This window comes from Thunnus thynnus, chromosome 10, assembly GCF_963924715.1.
Source record: "Thunnus thynnus chromosome 10, fThuThy2.1, whole genome shotgun sequence".
Classification (NCBI taxonomy): domain Eukaryota; kingdom Metazoa; phylum Chordata; class Actinopteri; order Scombriformes; family Scombridae; genus Thunnus; species Thunnus thynnus.
In genome coordinates this window covers 27,589,014-27,609,441 of record NC_089526.1, presented here as the reverse complement: position 1 = coordinate 27,609,441, position 20,428 = coordinate 27,589,014, and the positions used below count along the sequence as shown (strand labels likewise).

The window sequence follows — 20,428 nt, the reverse complement described above, 5'->3', positions numbered from 1 at the left end:
CTTCCACATGAGACCCATTATAATCCCAGAGAATGTGACTGTGCTCTCTCGTGTGTGGACACAAACCTTCGAAGGCTTTGGAAGCTAAAAATGCTATTAAACCACATGAAATAATATTTATTATTAGTGGCCAGGGCAAAACCAGTTCCATTTTCTACTGTCATATGTCCACCGTTAAGAAACGCAACTGATGAAAGCATCGTTTTAATAGAAGATAAAGCAAATCACATAAAATTCAGCTGAAATGAGCAAACTGATTCAGTTAAATATATTAAAAAAAGAGTAATATGAACATCAATCCTAATCCTGCAAAACCAGCAACTGTAGTACATGTCTTTGTCTCTTTCCTTGAATAAGTCTCATATGCTGCATCACAGCTGGCCTCAGGAAAGTTTAGGACTCCGCACATCTGTTTGGTTTTTTTTTTGCCTCCATTTTCTGACTTCTTCTCCAGACTCAGCTGTGTGTGGCAGCAGTGTGGGCTGGGTCCTCTGGGTGGGGGTCTGGCTGGGGATCTTCTGTCAGTTTGACAGCGTGGAGGGCGTAGTTGATGGCTGTGCTGTCAGTCCAGCTCCAGGCTCCAGATATTGGGTTGTACAGCATTCCTTGGACAGACTGCACTGAGAAACCATCTGATAAAAGGATGAAGGGGGCGGGTTGTGGGTTTAGAGGCCGGAGAAGAGAGCAGCACAAATGAGATCAACGTTTTTGGGGAGTAGTATTTTGTTGTTAGCAGATATGATAAGTGTTAATGTGTAACTCCTCCTGTGGGCACTCATAGGCGGAGGCTGGTGTATAAACAGATAATGAATGACATTATGGTAAATACACAGTTGTAATAATATAAAATATGTCTTCACATGAGAAGTTATAATTGTTGACAAATACTGTACATTGATAGACACTTACAAATGTCCTTATTACTGCTTACAACCACATTATAGTGTTATAAACTATTTAGTAATGTTTAAATAATGCTAAATAGAGTGACTTAAAGTCAAGTGTTTCTGGTGTTTTTTTATTCACAAGGGAAACTATGTGACTCTCTGAATGAGAAGGACTCACTGGACTCCAGGAGGCGCTCCAGTTCCACAGGGCTGATGAACTTTTCCCAGTCGTGTGTCCCACTGGGAACGATACGCAGCAGCTGCTCGGCTACAACAATACCCAGCGCGTATGACAGGTTGGTTTTATTAATAGTAGTGATGAAGAGAGAGCCGCCTGGCTGCACAAAGCACACAAAAAGGACAGTTTTAGTTTATAAAGTATGAAATATTTGTAGTTTTTGTTGTAGTGGTGATGCTGCTTTAGAAAACATGTTTTACAAACAGACATTCCTGCAACACACAAATGAGGTGCACTGCTGCCTGAGGCAGGAGAGTATTTATAGGATAGATTTAAGGGCTTTCAGTGGACAGTCTCATGACCACAAAGTAACGGTGCCAAACCTCAAGGTTCAACCTCGGTCAAGATTAACAATTTGACAGGAGGGGAGGGAGTGAGAGAGGAAGAGATAGAAAATAAAAGCATGAATGCGGTTCTTCTAGAAAATGAATCCACACAATACAGGATTTCTTACCTAAGCATCTCTGCAAAGCTGCCCTGAGGTGAGACACATTTTAAGGGTTTTTTTATCCAAAAGAGCAGAAGTGAGTGAGAGAATTGGCCAGAGAGAGAGAGAGAGAGAGAGAGAGAGAGAGAAAGTCTAGTCGTGCCTTCACCAAATGAGGAAGCATTAAGTGAAGATTAGGCTGTCATTTCCTCCTCTCAACTCCTCTGGCCCGCTAACCCAGGAGATTATGATCATCTGCCTTCAGTATTGATGTACAGCTTTCACTAAAGCTTGTGGAGGTTCAATGCAAACTACACACATAAAAACACATCCTATTCCCACTGACGCACAACAGATGCAAACAAGGTAAAATCACCATATGCACATTAACATACGCTCACATGAGCACACAGACACACACTGTATGTTGATGCAGAAATATCTGACATGAAATCACAGCTGGAAGAAAGCACACACTGTTAAGGGACACACCTTCAGCACGTGGCTGCAGCAGAAGGCGAATGTTTCCAAGTCGGCCAGATGTTCCACCACCTCGGACGCTACAACTGCATCAAACTGGCCCGATCTCTGCTCCTCCTCCTCCTCTCCTCCCTCCTCCTCCTCTGCTGAGAGCTCCTCCAGGGTGCAGACCCGATAGCAGACCCGCTCACGAAGATCCGGGTCATAGGACGCATGCAGCTGTGCCGTGCCGATGCTGTTCTCTACTGGATCTATACCCACCACATCAGCTCCCAGACGACCAAGGGGCTGGGGGAGGAAGAAGAGGGAGGGAGAAAACTATTTTGATAATCATTTTTCAAGCAAAAATGGCAAAATCAATTGTCAGAATTTGCAGCTTTCCTTTGTCTGATTTGATAGTAAAAAAAAAATCATTTTAGGTTTCAGAGTGTTGATTTTAATGACTTTATCTGGGGTTTATTTTCTGACAATTTATAGACTAAGCAATTAATTGAGAAAATAAGCAGCGGATCAATCAGTGAGGAATATTAGCACTAAGTGGCCTCCTAAAGATGATGTTGCTTTTTGTCACTCTGCATTGTAGCTCCCAAAGTCTCTTTACTACCAACTGAAAAAGCCAACGGTTCAACCTCACCAGATCATTCAACATGACAAAAAGTGAGGCGTACAGTATATAGACACCAAATAAGTTACATCATGCTGATGCCTTGCTCTTTTCATGTTGGCAGTTTGCCTGATGAGGCCCAGTAAAGTGGGAGGTAATAAAAAGACTTTAGGAGCTACAATCCAGTGTGCAGACTCTCTTTTCCCTCATTTCATTTGCTGTCCTGCACCTGACCTAAAAAATATGGTATGGGATGTGTACACTATCTCTTTGCTCTTTGTCACTCTAGCACCTCTGAACACCCTCCTCCAGGTCCCTGACAGCAGCTGGATCATATCTTTACAGTCCTCACATCCACAATGTGCCCCAGATTAAGATTTACTGGCGTTTCACTATAAGAACAGGTGCCTACAACTGCTATATAATACTTAAACATGCTAAATATTATATTCTCATCACACTTTTACAGTTTTATGCACCAGTATTCATTAACAGCATGTCAGAGCTGATAATAAGCATTAACGGTGGTCGGATGTGAACTTCAGCGCCCTCTTGTGGACAAACACTAAACATACAGCCCTGTGTGCCCAGAGGCTGATCTCCATCCTGCCACATCTGATCCCTTCTGATAGGAGGGGTTTACAGTGACAAGACATCCAGAGATGCTTTCATAGTTGCAATCTCAACAGACACTTTTTGGTTTTTCCTCATGTGTCTGTATCTGAATATGACAGCCTGTGTGACAGAGCCGCATAAATACAGGACCTGATTTTGTCGTTCCAGATCACACAGCACAGCTCGTATGCCCTCACTTCAAATGAAAGCTAAGACAGGAGCTCTGTCCTCGCTGCCCAGCTATCAACACTAACAAACAGATAAACAACTGTAAACGACCGACTGTCCACTCCACCAAGCTGAGACCAGTCAAATCAACAGAGAACAAGAATCGGGCTGACGTTTAAATGTTTTCTTGAGTACTGGTATGTATGTATGTGATAGGACTGACTGCACTGAAAGCAGATTCTCTCACTGAAACAGTCTTATATCTGGAAAGACAAGAAAATCTGACGTGAAAGGTTGCAATTGAAACAATTGAGGTTGGAGAGATTGTGTAGGGGGACAGTTGCATATTTCTGTCTGCATTTCATTTTAACACTGACTCTGTCTTTCTCACAAGAGTCAAAACACACACACACACACACACATTTTTTACCTCTGTGAGCAGGCCGCCGCCACAGCCGACATCCAGTATTCTGAGTCCAGCAAGTGGTTTCCCTGGATGACGAGCTCTGTGCACATTCAGCAGATTATCCCTGAATAGGAAAATAAGCAATAGTTCACATTTTCAAATCAAAAGACTGCTCCCAACCCCATCACCACATACATCCTCCTCCTTCAAAATCAGGAGTCAAATCTGTCATGATAAGGAGCCATGTGTGCATCTTAATCCTCCACAGCCTACAGTACATAATGCTGCTTATGTAAAGGAGGTAACCAACCCCCCCCCCACACATCGCCCTGAGCTACACAATCAGCCAGCCCAATAACCTCAAGTTATCCTCTCTGGCTAAATCACAGCTACAGATTCATCCCTACCTCGCTCCTGTGTTCCTTCTGTCCTCCCTACCTTCCTCCTTCCTTCCCTCACACACTGTCTGATGACTGTCTGCCTCAGGCATGAAGCATGCAGAACAGGCCGAGGTCTGGGCATGCATCATCCTCATTAAAGCTCTGCTGGGGTGCAAGAGCATTCGTGCAAACAATGAAGGAAAAAAAAGATTAGGTGTTGACAGATATGCATCTAACTAGCTCCAAACTGCACCACAACACAACACAACACAACACAACACAACACAACACAACACACAGAGATGCTGACAAAAGCTACAAAGCCCCAGACTGAGCGGAATGAATGTCAAGCTACATGATGAAGTATTCACATTTTTATTTATTATGGAGATTTGTTATGCTCCTGATACAAAAAATATAGTCTGACTAATGTAGACTACTGTTAAACTGAAGTTAAAATGATCCATTACCAATTCCATTTCCATTGAATGTTAAAGCCAATTTCAAGGTATTTACCTTTAAATTTAAATTTGAATTTCCACTCCCAGAAAGAGTGTTATTTTATTTACCTCTACATGCTATCCTATTTCATTTAAAATCATATTTTGCTAAAATAAAAACACAAATTTCTGACAGCAAATTAAATATACTACTGTGTTTTTGATTGACTTGGGTCAAAAAAATGCACAACTCTTATTGCAAAAAATACAAACTGACAAAATGCTCCAATACAACTATAATAATACAACACTAAGTTCCAATGCTTATTACTAAACATACAGTTCATTCAATTCAATGAGCAGCAGGGCAACATAACTGCATATCACTTCACCACTGCTGCCTTACATTTCACATATGTGGTAGCGGTGTAGTGGAGAGAAAGAAACAGGTAAATGCAGCTTTAGTCCTTAGTAGTGTACATTGTGCTTTAATATTATATGCTTTCCAGCATCGCATTGTTACTGTATTTTACTATATATTAGATGACTGATTAAGGTTTTTCAGGTTTAGTTTGTTGAATAAAATCACAAACGTTTTTGATACAATTATCACAATTATCATTCTGCCTTTTATGAACACAGGACTTAGTGTAGTGTAAGGTCAGACTCTATATTTACAGTGGTACACCATATTCAGTAAATACAATTTAACATTTTCCAGAGTCATTCTTACACTACATTAAAAACTTAAAACTTAAAAACTTAAACTGAAACGTAAAAATTGAGCCAAAGCAACCATAAAACATTCTAACATGTGCACGTTCCTCAAATGAAGAAGCAATGGGAAAAAAAATCAAACATTTGTGTAACACATTTAAATGTTGAACACCAGTTTGCATTTAGACAGGATTATTGAAACAAAGGAAACAAACGGCGTTTCCTGTATCACAGTAAGAATGTCAGAGTCTAAAAGAAACAGCAGCAACAGTAGCAGTGGTGCTGCATCTCATTTAGACACACCCTGAGGCCAGAGCTGCATCAGGCAAATCAGCCACGCTCAAGACATACATTGGCATTGAATCTGTCATACTGTCACCACAAACACACATCATCATCACCACCAACAGGACCACAGAGGGGGAAGGGGGGGGGGAGCAGGACTAGGCTCTCAGTCGGATGAGTAATACAATGTTTATCATGCAGCGCCCTAACAGCAGATCTTATCAATCAAAACAGCCCCAGTCAGCCCCCCAAAACATGCACATATGTAGCGCTGGGGCGGCTGACACGCTATTGGCTGAAAATGTGCTGATGTGTGGAGGAATTCTGTCACTTTCGATTTCTGCTACTTCAGTATTATCTGTGATGTGTTCTTGGCTCCCAAATGCCACAAGGCTGGATCTCCTTCAGGTTATGTTTTGACACAATTGTTTGTCGGCCAATCACCTTCCTCTATAGACAGCGACTTAGGCGTGACATCATGGTGTTACAAAAATGTGATGAATGTTGAAATGCATATCCTATACAAACACACACCGTATGAAAGGCACCCTCAGGTCATTCATGGCATGAAGAGCGCCAAATTCTCCCTGTTCATCCCACCACTTGCCGGCCAGTGACTGGAACTTCTTCACCTCATCAGGGTCCACTGTGGTTTGGGAGGCTGACCGAGTGCTGCATGAGAAAAAATGAACAGGAGCACATCAATACTGTGTGTCTAAACATCACATTTTAAAAAGAGAGCCAATAAAAAAACTGGAAAAATGTCTTAGGACAATTTTCTGCCTCTATAACGATGCCAAATAATCTTCCACTAGTGCTGAAATGATCTGTTGATTATTCAATTAGCATCTTGGAAAAGTAATCAACAGCTAGATGATTAGTTAAGCGTTTTAGTCATTTAACAAGCAGAAACGCTGAACATTAGCTGCTTCTGCATGTGAGGATATGCTGTTTTTCTGTTTCATATCATTTTGAAGGAAGAAATCTGAAGCGGTCACTAGATTTTTCACCACTTTCTGACTGTTCAGGAATGGTTAATCAAACAGAAAAATCAAAGATAATCATTGTCAGATTTATCAATATATAAAATAATTTGTTGCAGTCATAAAACCATCTTTACATTTAGTTTCAAGTCCCCCTCCACTCAAAAATGTGTTTTTCTTCTTGCTCCTACAGTTGGATGTATGAGCTTCACAGAATGATGTATGTGTAGGGTTTGACACTAGAAGGCTGTTTTCACATTAATCTGTTTGTCTGAGCTCACCTTAAATCTGAGTTTAAGGTGTGTGTACTTACGAGGAGGTTTTGTGACATCACAACTGGTTTGGAGCCAATCAGTCCAGTGCGATATGGAAACTTGAAGCCTCCAGTGCACAAACACTGAGAATAGGCTTTATGGTGGAGACATCTTGTATCCAGTAACAAAACTTTAGAAATTTAAAATATTTACATATTCATAGATACTGGAATTTTTAATGAGAAGGAGGAGATACTATTTTAAGTAATTTTTTTTTGTGGAAGAACTGTATCAGACACAAACTATTAATCAAAACAGAGTATTTTATATACATAAACGGGATATTTAAAGTCCCCCTTCACTCAAAAATATGTTTTTCTTCTTGTTCCTAGAGTTGAATGTGTGAGCTTCACTGTGTAGAGTGATGTATGTGCAGTTTGACACTAGAAGGCTGTTTTCACATTAATCTGCTGAAAGTGGAAAGTTTCTCTGAGCTCACTGAAAATCCAATATAATATTGGGCCTGTGAGCATGATATATGGTTTCACGACTAGTTTGGAAGCCAATCCTGGTCCAGTATTCAACTTACACAAGTGTGATGTGGAGACGTGTAGCGTCCGGTGCATATACAATGAGAGTGACTTTACAGTGAAGTAGGAGACACCTTGTGTAATGTAGTTTAACTTTTAATATGGTAATTATACTTTTTTTTTTTTTGGAAAAACCAAATCAGACACACACTATTGTTCCAAGCAAAGTATTTTTGGACTTAATACATGTCTGGAGGGGATCTTTGAAAATGACTGACCCCTATGTGCCAATAGTTAAATACTGTGTTACCAAATTAATATTAAATTCTACGTGCTAACAGCTCCACTCTATTGGGTTTGCCAACTTGACCATTTTTGGTTAGCTAAATTATTTGTTACTCACTAGCTACATCTATTTTCCTCAGATATTACAACACTGACACAGGTATAGGTCTCATCCACCGTTCACTCCAGTACCTGGTTAGACGGAGCTCCAGACTGGCACTCCTCTGCAGCCACAGTGTCCGCTGTTTACACACCGCAGCCCAGCTGAATGTGCTCCGGCCCGCGGGACTGTGCACCACCACACCGCACACAGCTGCTGCTTTACGCCTGTAGAGCCCTAACACGAGGCGGCTCAATTTATTCGAGTACATGGTAATATCATAAAACACTATGTAATCCACAACACCGTGACTGTTGTCAGTGACCGACAGTGCTGAAGTCTTTACTGCTCGGGTAGGAACAACACACTTTAGTTCCTACCGGTCGGAACACTTGACGTCGCTGGTACCGACGGGAAACAAGTAGCTCAACACCAAACACTGGAAAAAATGCATACAGCGATTTAATTGTCTGATTGTAATTTAATTGATTCCTAGTGGTTATTTGAATGTTAGTGTTAAGGTTATTAGATCATTTTAATGTCATTTCCATACAGTCATTGCTGCTAGGTTTTTTTTTTGTTACATCGTCATGTTGTATGGCACATTTTGCCACCCTACTATCCACATCCATCCTTTGAGTTTACGCCACTTATATCAGGTTTGTGACAATATCTTCTTTCCTGACATCTAATCTCTTCTAACGGGATGTTAACCACACTATTCCAAGCAGTTTAAACCTGTTAGCTACAGATATGAATGGGAGAACATTTTCAGCCATGTATCCCTCCTGACCTTCAGCTGTTTTCTCAGTCATGTAGTCCTTAACCATATCAAGTATGAGCCATTATGATCCAACAGAGCAATAGCAGTCTTCTGTCCTTTGTGATTCTATTTACTAACACATGTAACATTATGTAGCTGAAGCATTAAGAAATATTATTTGCTGTTAATTTTGGTATTAAAATAAAAAGGAACCAGAGAGGTAAGACAAGGAACAAACAGTTTTATTGGACATCTTACAATAATGTTTGCAAAAAAGTGAATCCTGTTATGGTTTAAAATGATACTTGAGTTTTTAGTGTCCACCAGGTCTTATTAAGCATTGCATAATGATACAAGTGAAAATTCCTACCATTCAAAATGTCTTGTTCTTCAGTCACACTTGAAAAATAACAACATATTTACAAAGATGAAAGAAATATATGAGGGGGGTTCACCTACACAACTGCCTCTATAATGAGACAAGCCTGTTCAACTCATGGAATTTAAAATGGTAAAATGCACAGATCAGGGAGTTAACTGTGCTCCTCAGCGTCTGCTACGACGGGAGGGTGAAGCTGACCTGAAAGAGAGGCGTGGACACAAAATTAATACTGCACCAATCACATTTACCCATGTAGACTACAAAATATAGACAAGCACAAACACCCCCCCCTCCCACCAGCCACACTCCCAGAGCACAAAAAGCTAATGTTCAGCAAACTCTAGAGAAGTAAATAGCGCAGGACCATTCACTTTGGTATTACTAGGACCTTATTTACATTTTTCCCCTCTACTTTTCTTTTAATGGCCAGATTCACATTTTAACAAGGCACTAAACAGAAACAGAGGCCTATGCTCTTCTTTCAAAAAGGGGGAAATATGAAAACTTCATGTAACTGTTAGAAATCCAGAAATGGCACATTTGCATTTGATGGATAAGACCGTCATGAAGCATTAAAACCCTTTATTGCACAGTTAAGCAGTTGTGACTGCATTTGACAGAAATTTTGAAAAACATTCAGTAAACAATTGTCATCATTTTCCTTTAGTTATTGAGCTATATTAAGAGGACTCCAGAGAAATCACAATGACACATACAATGAGAACATGTAATAGGAATAAAAGAGAGAAAAAACGAATACTACCTTGATCGCGACTTAGACTTGTGTTTGCGGCTTGCCTTCTTACCAGACTTGTGAGATTTTTCCGTCGACCTTGAGCGACTACGTTTGGATTTCTTAGATTTTTTTTCCTTGCTAACTTCAGGTGTAGGGGATCTACTTGATTCAGAGTCTGAGCGTCTCTTGCTAGCTTTGGCGGAGCCCTTTTTGCTGGCTTTACTATCTTGCCGGGAGTGCCTGTCGCTCTGTGAGTCAGAGTCACGCTCTTTCCTTTTCTTCAATTTGCCATTCTCCTCTGTAACTACAGAGCTGCCCTTCTCTTTTTCCTTCTCCTTTTCTTTCTCTTTGGTCTTTGGTTTTTCTTTCTTTTTATCAGACTCCTTATCCCTATCCCTATCTTTATCCTTCTTTTTCTTGTCTTTCTCATGGCTGCGGCTTCTTTCTCTCCTCCTCTCTCTCTCTTTGCTGGAGGCCTTCTGCTTGTGTTTGCTGCTGCGGTTATGACTGCTGTCTCTGCGCTCCCTGCTCCTTTTCCTCTCCTTATCCTTGTCTTTCTCCTTCTCTCTGTCTCTGCTGCGACTGCGGCTGTCTCTGGCCCTGGCTCTAGCCCTGTCTCTATCTCTAGACCTGGATCTACTCCTGCGGCTCCTGCGCTCTCTGGAATCACTGCGGTCTCTCTTGTGGTGGCCTGACCGGTCTGTGCTGCTCCTCCTCCTGTCCCTGACCTTCTCACTACGATCACTGCGATGTCTGTGGGAGCTGTGGCTGCGGCTACGCCGCCGAGCCTTGTAGGACGAAGAGCGGCTACGCCTCCTCTTCCTTCGTGGGGAGGAGGATCGAGAGGAACTGCGGGAAGATGCTGTTGAAGAAGAGGAGGAGGAGGAACGACTGCTGCTGTGGCTGGAGGTAGAGCGGGAGCTGCTGCTGTGACCGTTGGCTGGGGAATCACTGCCCCCTCTCCCTGATCGCTCCTTCCCTCTGCCCGAGTGCCTGCCCTCACTACTCTCCATCTCACTACGGGACCTACGCCTTTCTACCAAGGGCTCCGCCTCCCTCTCTTTTACTTCCTGTTTGTGTAGATTCTCTGATTGGCCCTCATCATATTCCCCCCTTTCTCTGCTCAATCTTTCCTTCACCAGCTCTTCTGTAGAAACAAACAATAAAGTCTCATTTTAAAACAGGGAAACATGAGGTGCTGGTTAGACTAAGAACACACACCTTTTCACATCAATTATAGCTGTTTTCTTGAGTGATGTTATGGTTTTAAACACAATTCTCAACATCCTCCTTTGTTTTACCATTATATTTATTAGATTCAGTGTTGTAGAACTGCTGCTTTCACCAGATTCTTAGACTTTTGTAGGTTTCCATGTATTCCAAAGAGATGCAGTGTGTTCCTCCTTCATGCATATGCAAACTACAAGTCTTACCACGTGCAAGCAGAGCCTCTTGTGCTTGTTTTTCTTGTAGCTGCTGTATCTCCCGCTCTTTGCGGCGGAAGGCGTCCTGCTTCTCCCTGATGCGGTGGCGCAGCTCCTCCTCATCGGTGTCGGAGGATTCAGACCCGTGGACGCTGCGATCGTCCTCATCCCCACTCTCATCAGAACCATAGTCACCAAGCCCACCTGCCACAACAAAGCCCCGAGAATGTTGAGTGTTGGAAAAAGACCGACATTCTTTCTCACAATTAGGTTCCACTTGTGAAACACTCAAACTAAACCCAAGGTGAAAGGCACTTAATCCTCTATAGGTTTATATTTCAATCCAATAAGGCCCTTAAGGAGAACGTAACACATATAGCCCTTAAAAAAACTAATATAAATACTTTGTATTAAAGAGCATGCTTCTATTATTAAAAGTGAAAATTAAACCTTTATCAATCACTAAGATGCCAATTGTCTTAAATGTTAAAACGTAGGAAATATTTGGGTCGATGTGTCTTGCGATAGCAGCTTTTCCCACATTGCTAACACCCCGCCATAAATTAAAAATAAAATTAAAAATATTTTCCTTCCCTCCCCCCGTAACAGAAGAAGGGATACTCACTGAGACCAGTCAGAGAAGCCAGTGCACTTGACTGTGCCAGCTGTTTTGCAGGAGCTTTGATTCACATCAACAACAGGAACAACATGTTAAAACACATACTGCCATTTTCTCAAAGGCAAGAGAGTCGCTAGAGAAGGGGGGTCACAGATAAAGCACTATTCACAAGAGCTGCCATTGGTAACAAGAGAAAAATAAAATAACAAAAACAAAAAAAAAAGAAAATGGAGAAAAGAGAGAGGGTTAACAAACAATCTTCTGTCACACAATCCAAGTCAAACAGTCGGACAGGAGGGAAAGAACCAATCTGTACTAATGCACAGTCACTTCAATGGAGGACCTCATTTGTATCTATAGGTGGGTGCCGGTCAGACTCAATGCTGAGACTTTATTCAGTTACAGTCATTCAGCAGACCTTCAATACCATGAACCACAGGAACAGGTTTGCAAATACTGCTCTCTCTCCTTCTGATACATTAGCAGAGAATGGTTGAAAATGCATACCATATCATACTCCCATGTCTGCTGCTCAACCACCCTTGTTTACAGGGCATACTTGAGTCTAATTTAAAAGAGACTATTATGCATATAATGGATTCTCTTCAGACTTTAACATAATGTCTTGGTGACAAGCAAAGATGATGTGTAAACTGGGAAAAAAAAAGAGCAGACCTCGAGTGGCTTTCCGGTGAGTCTCTTTGGCTACGTGCAGGATCTCTTCATTAGTGACCTCTAGAAGGATCTCTGTCAGAAGTGTTTTTGTGATGATCATCTAAAAACGAGGGAAATCCATTATTTTCATGAATTCCTATCCGATAATAGTCACATCAACTGAAACAGGCTGCATGCAGAAAAGATCATCTGATGGGTTAAACAGACCAGCTGGAATTCCTTTTCCTCTTCAGTCATTTCAGGTTCGCTGTCCTCTGCGGGAGGCGATGGACTCCGGACAGAAAATTCCTTCTTTATGGAAGTCTTTTCTTCATTGTCGTCATTGTCATCGTTTCCCTCATCATCACTGTCCTGATGCAGACAAAAGCAGAGACTGAGCTTCAATCAACAAAACAGCAAAGTGTGATTAGTGATGGCTGCAGTCCTGATACATGTGCCAGGGAGAGCAGTTCAGGACCTTGTATCTCCTTTCATCAACAACACAACACACATAATGTCATCTGTTCAAAAGAAAACACTCTGCAGTCAAGGCAGGAAATGGGTTGCTTACAAATTTACTCTTGCGGGGTACGCGAGGCCCATCACCTCCCTCATCTGTCTCGTGTTCTTTGCCATCGTCTTTTGCCATTTCTGCACGCTCCTTCTCCATTCGTTCTCGCTCCAGCTTCTTCTGCTTCTCTCTGTCCATCTTTTCAAGGCCCTCTCGGATCCATGCAGGTAGTGTGCGCCTTTTTACAGCATCTGAAGGTGAAATCCAAGATCAAGATGAGTTTTCCATCTGTTTGTTTACATTTTACATCTTTGTTTACATTAGTTTGTATGATGACTTGTTTTGATTTTTTTTACCCTGCTGACAGTTTCAAGAGCTGCACTGTGCTTTGCGTTACATTAACTCTCTTTTTCCATATCAATTCAACTGTAAACATCAGTTACAGCTAGAGCTGACATGATTAATTAATCCATCAGTCGACAGTCAGATAATTAATTACATTCTATATTGATAACCGTTTACATAATTTTTTTAAGCAAAGGTGCCATAAATTCACTGGTTCTGACTTCTAAAATGTTTTACATTTGCTTTTCTTAATCCACTGTATACAGTAGGTATGTTGAATATCTTTGGGTTTGGAGAGAAGAAATCAGTTTGGACTTGGATGACCAAACAATTAACAGATGCATCACTAATAAAAATAGTTATTTGCAGCCCTAGTTTCAACCAACTGAAGAAGTTAAAATTTAACATGAACTTACTATCATGTTGCAATACTGTGATTTAAAGGATACAGAGTGCTTTCACGTTATGCTACTGTCTGAAGTCATGTCTTTCACACAGTGAAAACAGGCAAGGCTTAATAACTGATACATCATCTTAAAGATTTTAAATGATACTCAATAGTAAACTGTATCTAAAAATAAAGTTTTTATGTGTTGTCTAGCTGCAAGGCTATTTTACAACTTAGACAATAACATCAAAGCTATTTAATTATGCACAAATATAAAGAGGCATCACCCTCTTTGAGGTACCTGTGTAGCACATAAACTGTCTAGTACATTGGTGCACCTCAAGCAGTTTTCCCAATAACTTAACACACACTTACCTAGTGTTGCTGGGGCCTCCTGTTTGACAGGGAGCTGGATAGGTGATCGAGGCCGGTCCCTGAAACCAGGCGGTCTGGTATCTCGTCTGTTCTGAGGAGGACCCTGCCAGTATGGGGAGTGGAAGCCTGTAGGTGTGGGAGCGAAGGATGAAGCAGCTCCATGCTGTGGAGAGACAGCACAAAATCAAAATTAAAAGTAGTTCAAAGTACAGAAGGTCCTCTGTTACTGCCACTAAGGGGCACTGACTGGGCGTGGGTGTGTTGTTGTCTTGACATTCATCCATGACTCCTGACTGGGCTAGAAAGTTTGCTTCATTTCAAAAAGAAAACAAAAATCAGCTAAGAAAATAAAACCAAACCATGCTGGATCCACAACAAGCCAACACTTTCCTCTGCACCGCATCAAGAAAGCAATGACTGATACACCTAGATGCTTGGACCCGGCACAGTTTCTATGGATTGCTCCTTCTTGTCACACTAAAACCCAAACGCTTCAACAGTTTCTACTGTAGCATCTGCATACCTGATAATCAAACTGGTTCATGGCCATGGGGGCCAAGGCGTAGCTGTCGGGCTGTGCCCCATACCCATGGCTGTTCTGGGGGTAAACCCCGTGGTGGGCTTCAGAGTTGAACTCCACGCTGTCCTGGCTGTTGCTGTCCTCGCTGGGGTTCACCACATCCATCGGTCCTGACCCTGGAGGGATCCAGGCCTGGTCAGGGGGTGGAGGAGGAGGAGGGGGCTGGCCATGCATTCCCCATTCTGTTGATGGCAAAATAATTTGTAAACAAAAGCCAGAGCAGTATAAACAAAAGGAATTTCTACCAAATTAATCATGTTTTTCAGTCTAAACATCTGCTCAAGAAGGACTTCCAGGTCATTGATTTTCATTTAAGTGTGTACACATCACAGATCACATCACACCAATTCTCTTTAGTCTACTAAATGTTGATAAGTCAATACTGTATGTACCAACATCATACACACACTGTTGGAAGGAGTTTCTAGTCATTTTTAGTACCGAAAGAAAAACTGGTGTAAAGACAGGCAGAAACCCGGGGTTAACTGTGTACCTGGCTGCCACATTCTGCCAAACGCTGGGTCACCCTGGAAGGTCCCATGGTTGCTCTGGGCGACAGGTTCAAGGCCCGGGATGTCCTGGCCGTTGGGCTGAATGCTCTGCTGCTCTGCTCCTGTCGACTCTTTTTGTGCTATCCACGCCTGTGCCAGGGCAGCCCAGTCCACTTGACCTGCACAAAGCCAGAAAACACACCCTCACATAAGGTATTGCAGGTGTAGTTGCAGGGCTGTTAAAGGACCAGTGTGTAGGATGTGGTGGCATCTAGCGGTGAGGTTGCAGATTGCAACCAACTGAATATCCCTCCCCTCCAATTTCAAGCATGTAGGAGAAGTGGTGGCTGCAAAACTTGCAAAAAATGTGAAAGGCCCTCTATAGCAAGTGTTCGGTTTGTCCATTCTGGGCTACTGTAGAAACATGGTAGTATAACATGGAAGACTCTGTGGAAGAGAACCAACTCCCTCTGTAGATAAAAAGGTTTCATTCTAAGGTAACAAAGACACAAAAATTCTTTTTTTCATGGGATTATACACTTATGGATATTATATTCCATTTCTGCCAAATAGATACCCCTAAATCGCACACAGTGGTCCTTTAAAGCTGTGGGTGGATGTGCACAGAAAAACCTGCAGGTGGTCTCCGTGGTGCATTGCTCACTGACCTGGATCTTGCTGGTGCTGGAAAGATTGCATCCATTGCTGCTGGCTCAGAGGCCACTGCGGCCAGGGTTGTCCTCCCTGATCCCACATCCCTCTCCTCTGGATTCAAACCTGAAATATGCATTTACATTTTGATTAGCACCCCGAGCATCGCTTCTGCTGACATGCCGACAGCTGCTGTGATTGAAGTACTATAATGTTACAGTCGGGTCTCACCTAATGACCAATGAAATAGTAAGCGTTAGCGCAAACTGACCGGCTAGCTGTGTGTTAGCGACTCTAGCTAACAGCTACGGACCACCTCTTTTCAGCTAATAGAGCAAATAAGAGCTGTGTTGTAGGTGGTCTTGCGTCATTACTGCCGCATGACACCGAAATAAATGTGGTGCTGGTGAAATAACCAGCCTGTAAACCCGCTGCTGGTCATGCGTTAGCGAGCTAAGGAAGCTGAACCAAGCTAACGGTAGCTAAGCTAACGTTAACAGATAGTCGCACCAATACCATAAACAGGTGAACAAATGAGACTTTACATTAAAATTTAACTCCATACTAACGGGAACGTGTGAAGGAAATTTATATCAGCGCTGTGTTTGAGCAACATAATCCCACCTTTTCCAGACAGATTCTCTCCAGCGCTGCGGCTCCAAAATGGCTGCAGTGCACTAGTGAACTAGTGAGCTGCTGCTGGAGGAAGTGTGAACTGACGCTCTGCTACTGCTGCTGCCTTCACTTCCTGTCGTAAATATAATAATTAAGGCTTTCTGTTTGGTTCTAATTATTTATACTCAATAGTAGCAACATTGTAGCCAAACACTGCCTTTAACCGCTAAAACTAACGGGGATATGGTTGCAAACATCATGAAAAGAAAAACTGAATAGATGGTAAAAGTTATTATGAATCTGAAAAACCAATAAAAAACAAACAACAAACAAACTAACAAACAAAGTTCCCCTAAGTCTAACATACTGAATTGGGTACCCTTTCAATGAAAAAAAAAAGTGTGCTGAAGTGCCCTTCCAGAGAAGAACATGAGATACATTGCCCTATGAGATGCCTTTATGATGGAGTAAATTGGCCATGATGCTTTCTGTAGGCTGACCATTAGGAAAATAAAGCACCCTTAAAAACATGTTGTAGCTACTACTCACTAGTTTGCTCAGTCACACCCCCCTCAGATTGTTCTATTGTCCCTGGATCAGTGCAGGTCACATAGCAAGCGGGGTTCAACAATAACATTTTTTGCCACTGGTCCGACTGGCCCCAACACTTTACCCAACTTTTATGACAACAAAACGTGGTAGAGAACTATCAGCATAGTTTTTTTTCTGTGCATTCGACTGAGGCACTGAGGTCCCAAGTTTAATACTTTTTTGCAATCTCCAATTTTTTTGCTCAATTGACTGGCTCGATGTTAGTTTTTACTGGCCCCAGGCCATCAGGCCACTGTTATTGTAGAACCCTGGCAAGGATTTTTAACCATTTAAATGAGTATATGGGTTAAATATTACTAAGGATGCATTACTAATGTATGTAGATGGTATTTTCTGAGTTGGTTTTATATGTAGGCCTGTCCAAAGCTCTATAACATGCTAAACAATATGCTAGATGGATAGTAGCTAGCTAGCTAGATACGTAGGCTCTTTAGCCATCTCTATACTAATATTTGGAAATCAACCTTGTGGTGTAGTAATATCTTAAGGAAATCATTAGAGTATTCTTTATTCAAGTAAGCAAAATTTATTTTTATAGTACTTTTCATAGACATCAGTCACAAAGTGCTTTTCAAGAGCATGAATGCGACATACAAAAAAGAACGAAATCATAACAGATGAGGTGATCTCCCAAGTCACTTGATTAAAAAGTGCAAAGCTAAAAAACACAATAAGGAAAAACACAATCCACAATAAAATACACAGTAAAAACATCAAATACTGACTTGTTGCATACAGATTACCCAATGCCTGTCTAAACAGGGGTGTCTTTAGCTGCTTTTTAAATGAATCCACAGAGTCAGCAGACCGTAACAGTGTGGGCAGAGCATTCCATAGCTTTGATGCAACGGCCTCAAGAGCTCAATCACCACAGGTCTTTAGGCGGGTGTGTGGGACAGACAACAAGTTTAGCCTGACCGTGCAAAGCTCTGTAAGTAAGAATGTAAATTTTAAACTGGATCCTATATGCAACAGGGAGCCAGTGAAGAGATTTAAGTATAGGGGTAATGTGAGACTGTCTATTTGACCTGATGGCTATTAAGGGCAGAGGTACTAAGTGAGGAGCAAAGTGTGTTACAGTAGTCAATGTGAGATGAGATAAAGGCATGTATAAGCATCTCTAGTTTGGTTGTTGAAACTACAGATCCCAATTTACTATATATTTTGGAAAAAAACAAGATCTGGTCAGCTGCTTAAAATTGGTGTCAAACAACGAGGATTGATCAAATATTACCCCTACATTACACAGGTTGGAGTGGGCAGTGGAGGAAAGAGGCCCAATACTTTGCATAATACTTTCCAGGGGCAACAACCAGAACTTCTGTCTTATCAGCATTGAGCTGTAGAAAATTTTCCGCCATGCAGTCCCTAGTAGCGTTAAGACTGTTCTGGAGCCTAGATGACCTAAAAGCCTCACTAGGTTTGAATATAAAGTGGGGTTGGACATCATCCGCAAATAAATGATAAGCAATATTAAATCTAGTTATCATCCGTCCCAAAGGCAGCAAATATAAAGAGAATAACAGGGGTGCCAGAACCGAACCCTGTGGGACACCACAAGTTAGTGGAGAGGGATCAGACACAAAGTCACCAATAGAGATGGTGAAATTTCTGTCAATGAGATCAAATATAAACCAGTCTAATGCTATGCCTGATATGCCCACCCTCCTGTGTCTACAACCCTTTAGCTTGGATTAATTTGCACTTGTAGAGAAGGAGATTAACATTGAACATGCGGAGAAGGAAGGCCCTAAGATCTTCTGCTGTTGTCCATTGAGAGGGATGTCCAAACTGACCATAACGAGGTCACTAACATTTACAGACCTGTGGCCAAAACAATTCTCCTTTCATTTCACCAATCTTGCTTCCTTGAAAAGACTGCTTAAAACAGCTCATTCTCAACATGTTAATAGTTCCATGTTTTTACTACAGATGTGTTTGATAAACATTTAAAACGTTACCCATTCCCTGTATTATTGTACAGAGATGTTTGCAAAATAAATGTTTAAAAAGTAAATACTTTTAATACAGTGGTGTTCTTTTCTTTATATTCTGAATCACCCTATAAAATGTTCATATTAACTGGGAATGTAGCCTGTTTACCAAAATGCATTGTTGTTCTCTGCTGATGGGGCCCATTGAATGCAGGGCTGCTGTTGGCCATTTGGGTGCTGAGTAATTGCTTTGTGTTGCACTTTTTACACAGTCCCTGTGCACTCATCTCACAGCCGGCTGTACATAGAGACCAATGTTATTAGTCCAGCTCGGAGGACAATTAGGTTGTAGCTCATAGTCTAACTTACTATAGTAGAAAACAGGTGTTGTTTGTATCTAAATAACATTTTGCTTATGAGTTATTGATCCGGGAAGTTCCAATCTGTGAATATATTTCCAACTTTATCGAGGTGCTGTTTGGTGGTCCCTCTGGTACTTGAGCCCTACGCACAGCGTGTGATGCCTGTGTACGTAGCTGCGGCACTGATTGAATGTATTAGGTGCCCTTTATATTGTAAAGGACAGACATATGTCTGAGTCTGCCACTGGCATCCAGCTAGCAGAAGTGGTGGCTGCTGAAGCTGCCATTGTTTCTCCTACACTGAACCCCACCTCTTACCAATACTACTGTCTACAATGGCTTGAACAGTGTCCTGGATGAAGCAAAGAAATAGCCAACAACCACCGCAGAACCAGAATGTGTTAGGATACCAGCTCTACCAGTTCCTCAGGCTCCTCCTGATGAGCCCTCTGTCACTGCTTCAGTCCTGATTGTGATGATTTGAGTGAGGAGCCCAACAGAGAACCAGATACTGCTGTGGTTTTGGCTCCACCACCTCCTGTGACTCCCACTGATGAACCTCCTGTCATCACTGCAGCGCTGGATGACCTGACCGCTAGTGCTGAACCTCTTACCAATACTGTTGTCCACAATGGCTTTGAACAATAGCCTGGATGAAACAGAGGAACGACCAACACCCAGCCCAGAAACAGACTCGACTGTTTTCGCTCCACCACCTCACTGCAGTGCATGAGTTGATCATCATGGGGCACCCAGTCAAGATGAAGGTCACAAAGACAGAAACGAGTGGATTCAGCTGCATCTTCAGTTGGCTGAAAAAAAACATCTGTTGCGGCTTCCTGCCTGAAGACGACTCTGGGACAGAAGTGCTGCCTTGCACAGTAGCCTGATTGTCTGGTTCATTGTTATTTATTGTAAAATAATAAAATTGTAACATTAAGACATAATTCAGGAATTCTATGTTGCATACTGTATATTGTAGGCTACATATGTAATACTGCATACACAGTATAGGTTTAGTTTTTGTAAAGTGCATCTGGGGTGTATGTAAATGACGAGCACTTCTTATTTTGGTGACAAAGCATCAGGAACAGGAAGGAGAAGAAACGGATTCAGAAACCAACAAACCATTTCAACACAGAAAGGCAGGATCAACCTTTTAGCAACTGCTGATATAGATCCACAAA

The 20,428-nt window shown here is 41.9% G+C and overlaps 2 protein-coding genes across 2 annotated transcripts; both read right to left on the bottom strand.

Annotated features, from left to right (window-relative positions):
* Positions 1 to 188: 188 nt before the first annotated feature.
* Positions 189 to 8,162, bottom strand: coq3 (coenzyme Q3 methyltransferase). The gene is made up of 6 exons (XM_067602333.1): positions 7,892 to 8,162; positions 6,182 to 6,319; positions 3,850 to 3,949; positions 2,045 to 2,320; positions 1,066 to 1,225; positions 189 to 632 (listed from the first exon to the last, which is right to left on the bottom strand). Exons 1-6 carry the CDS (start codon positions 8,068 to 8,070, stop codon positions 457 to 459), a joined length of 1,029 nt encoding a protein of 342 aa, XP_067458434.1. The 5' UTR covers positions 8,071 to 8,162; the 3' UTR covers positions 189 to 456.
* A 621-nt stretch (positions 8,163 to 8,783) lies between these two features.
* pnisr (PNN-interacting serine/arginine-rich protein) lies at positions 8,784 to 16,456 on the bottom strand. Its single transcript, XM_067602329.1, has 12 exons — positions 16,343 to 16,456; positions 15,736 to 15,844; positions 15,070 to 15,246; positions 14,520 to 14,758; positions 13,997 to 14,159; positions 12,949 to 13,139; positions 12,606 to 12,749; positions 12,399 to 12,498; positions 11,730 to 11,783; positions 11,114 to 11,308; positions 9,708 to 10,827; positions 8,784 to 9,142 (listed from the first exon to the last, which is right to left on the bottom strand). Exons 2-12 carry the CDS (start codon positions 15,821 to 15,823, stop codon positions 9,109 to 9,111), a joined length of 2,505 nt encoding a protein of 834 aa, XP_067458430.1. The 5' UTR covers positions 15,824 to 15,844; positions 16,343 to 16,456; the 3' UTR covers positions 8,784 to 9,108.
* Between the last annotated feature and the right edge of the window lie 3,972 nt (positions 16,457 to 20,428).

Bases quoted from the DNA above. Each gene is read 5' to 3' on its own strand.
- coq3 (XM_067602333.1), bottom strand. From the start codon at position 8,070: ATGTACTCGAATAAATTGAGCCGCCTCGTGTTAGGGCTCTACAGGCGT. The intron at 6,320-7,891 runs GTACTGGAGTGA...TTTCTCATGCAG, and splicing joins CTGGAGCTCCGTCTAACCAG to CACTCGGTCAGCCTCCCAAA. The intron at 1,226-2,044 runs GTGTGTCCCTTA...TGCTTTGTGCAG, and splicing joins GCTGCAGCCACGTGCTGAAG to CCAGGCGGCTCTCTCTTCAT.
- pnisr (XM_067602329.1), bottom strand. From the start codon at position 15,823: ATGTGGGATCAGGGAGGACAACCCTGGCCGCAGTGGCCTCTGAGCCAG. The intron at 12,750-12,948 runs GTAAGCAACCCA...TGTCTGCATCAG, and splicing joins TACCCCGCAAGAGTAAATTT to GACAGTGATGATGAGGGAAA. The intron at 10,828-11,113 runs GTAAGACTTGTA...TTGTTTCTACAG, and splicing joins AGAGGCTCTGCTTGCACGTG to AAGAGCTGGTGAAGGAAAGA.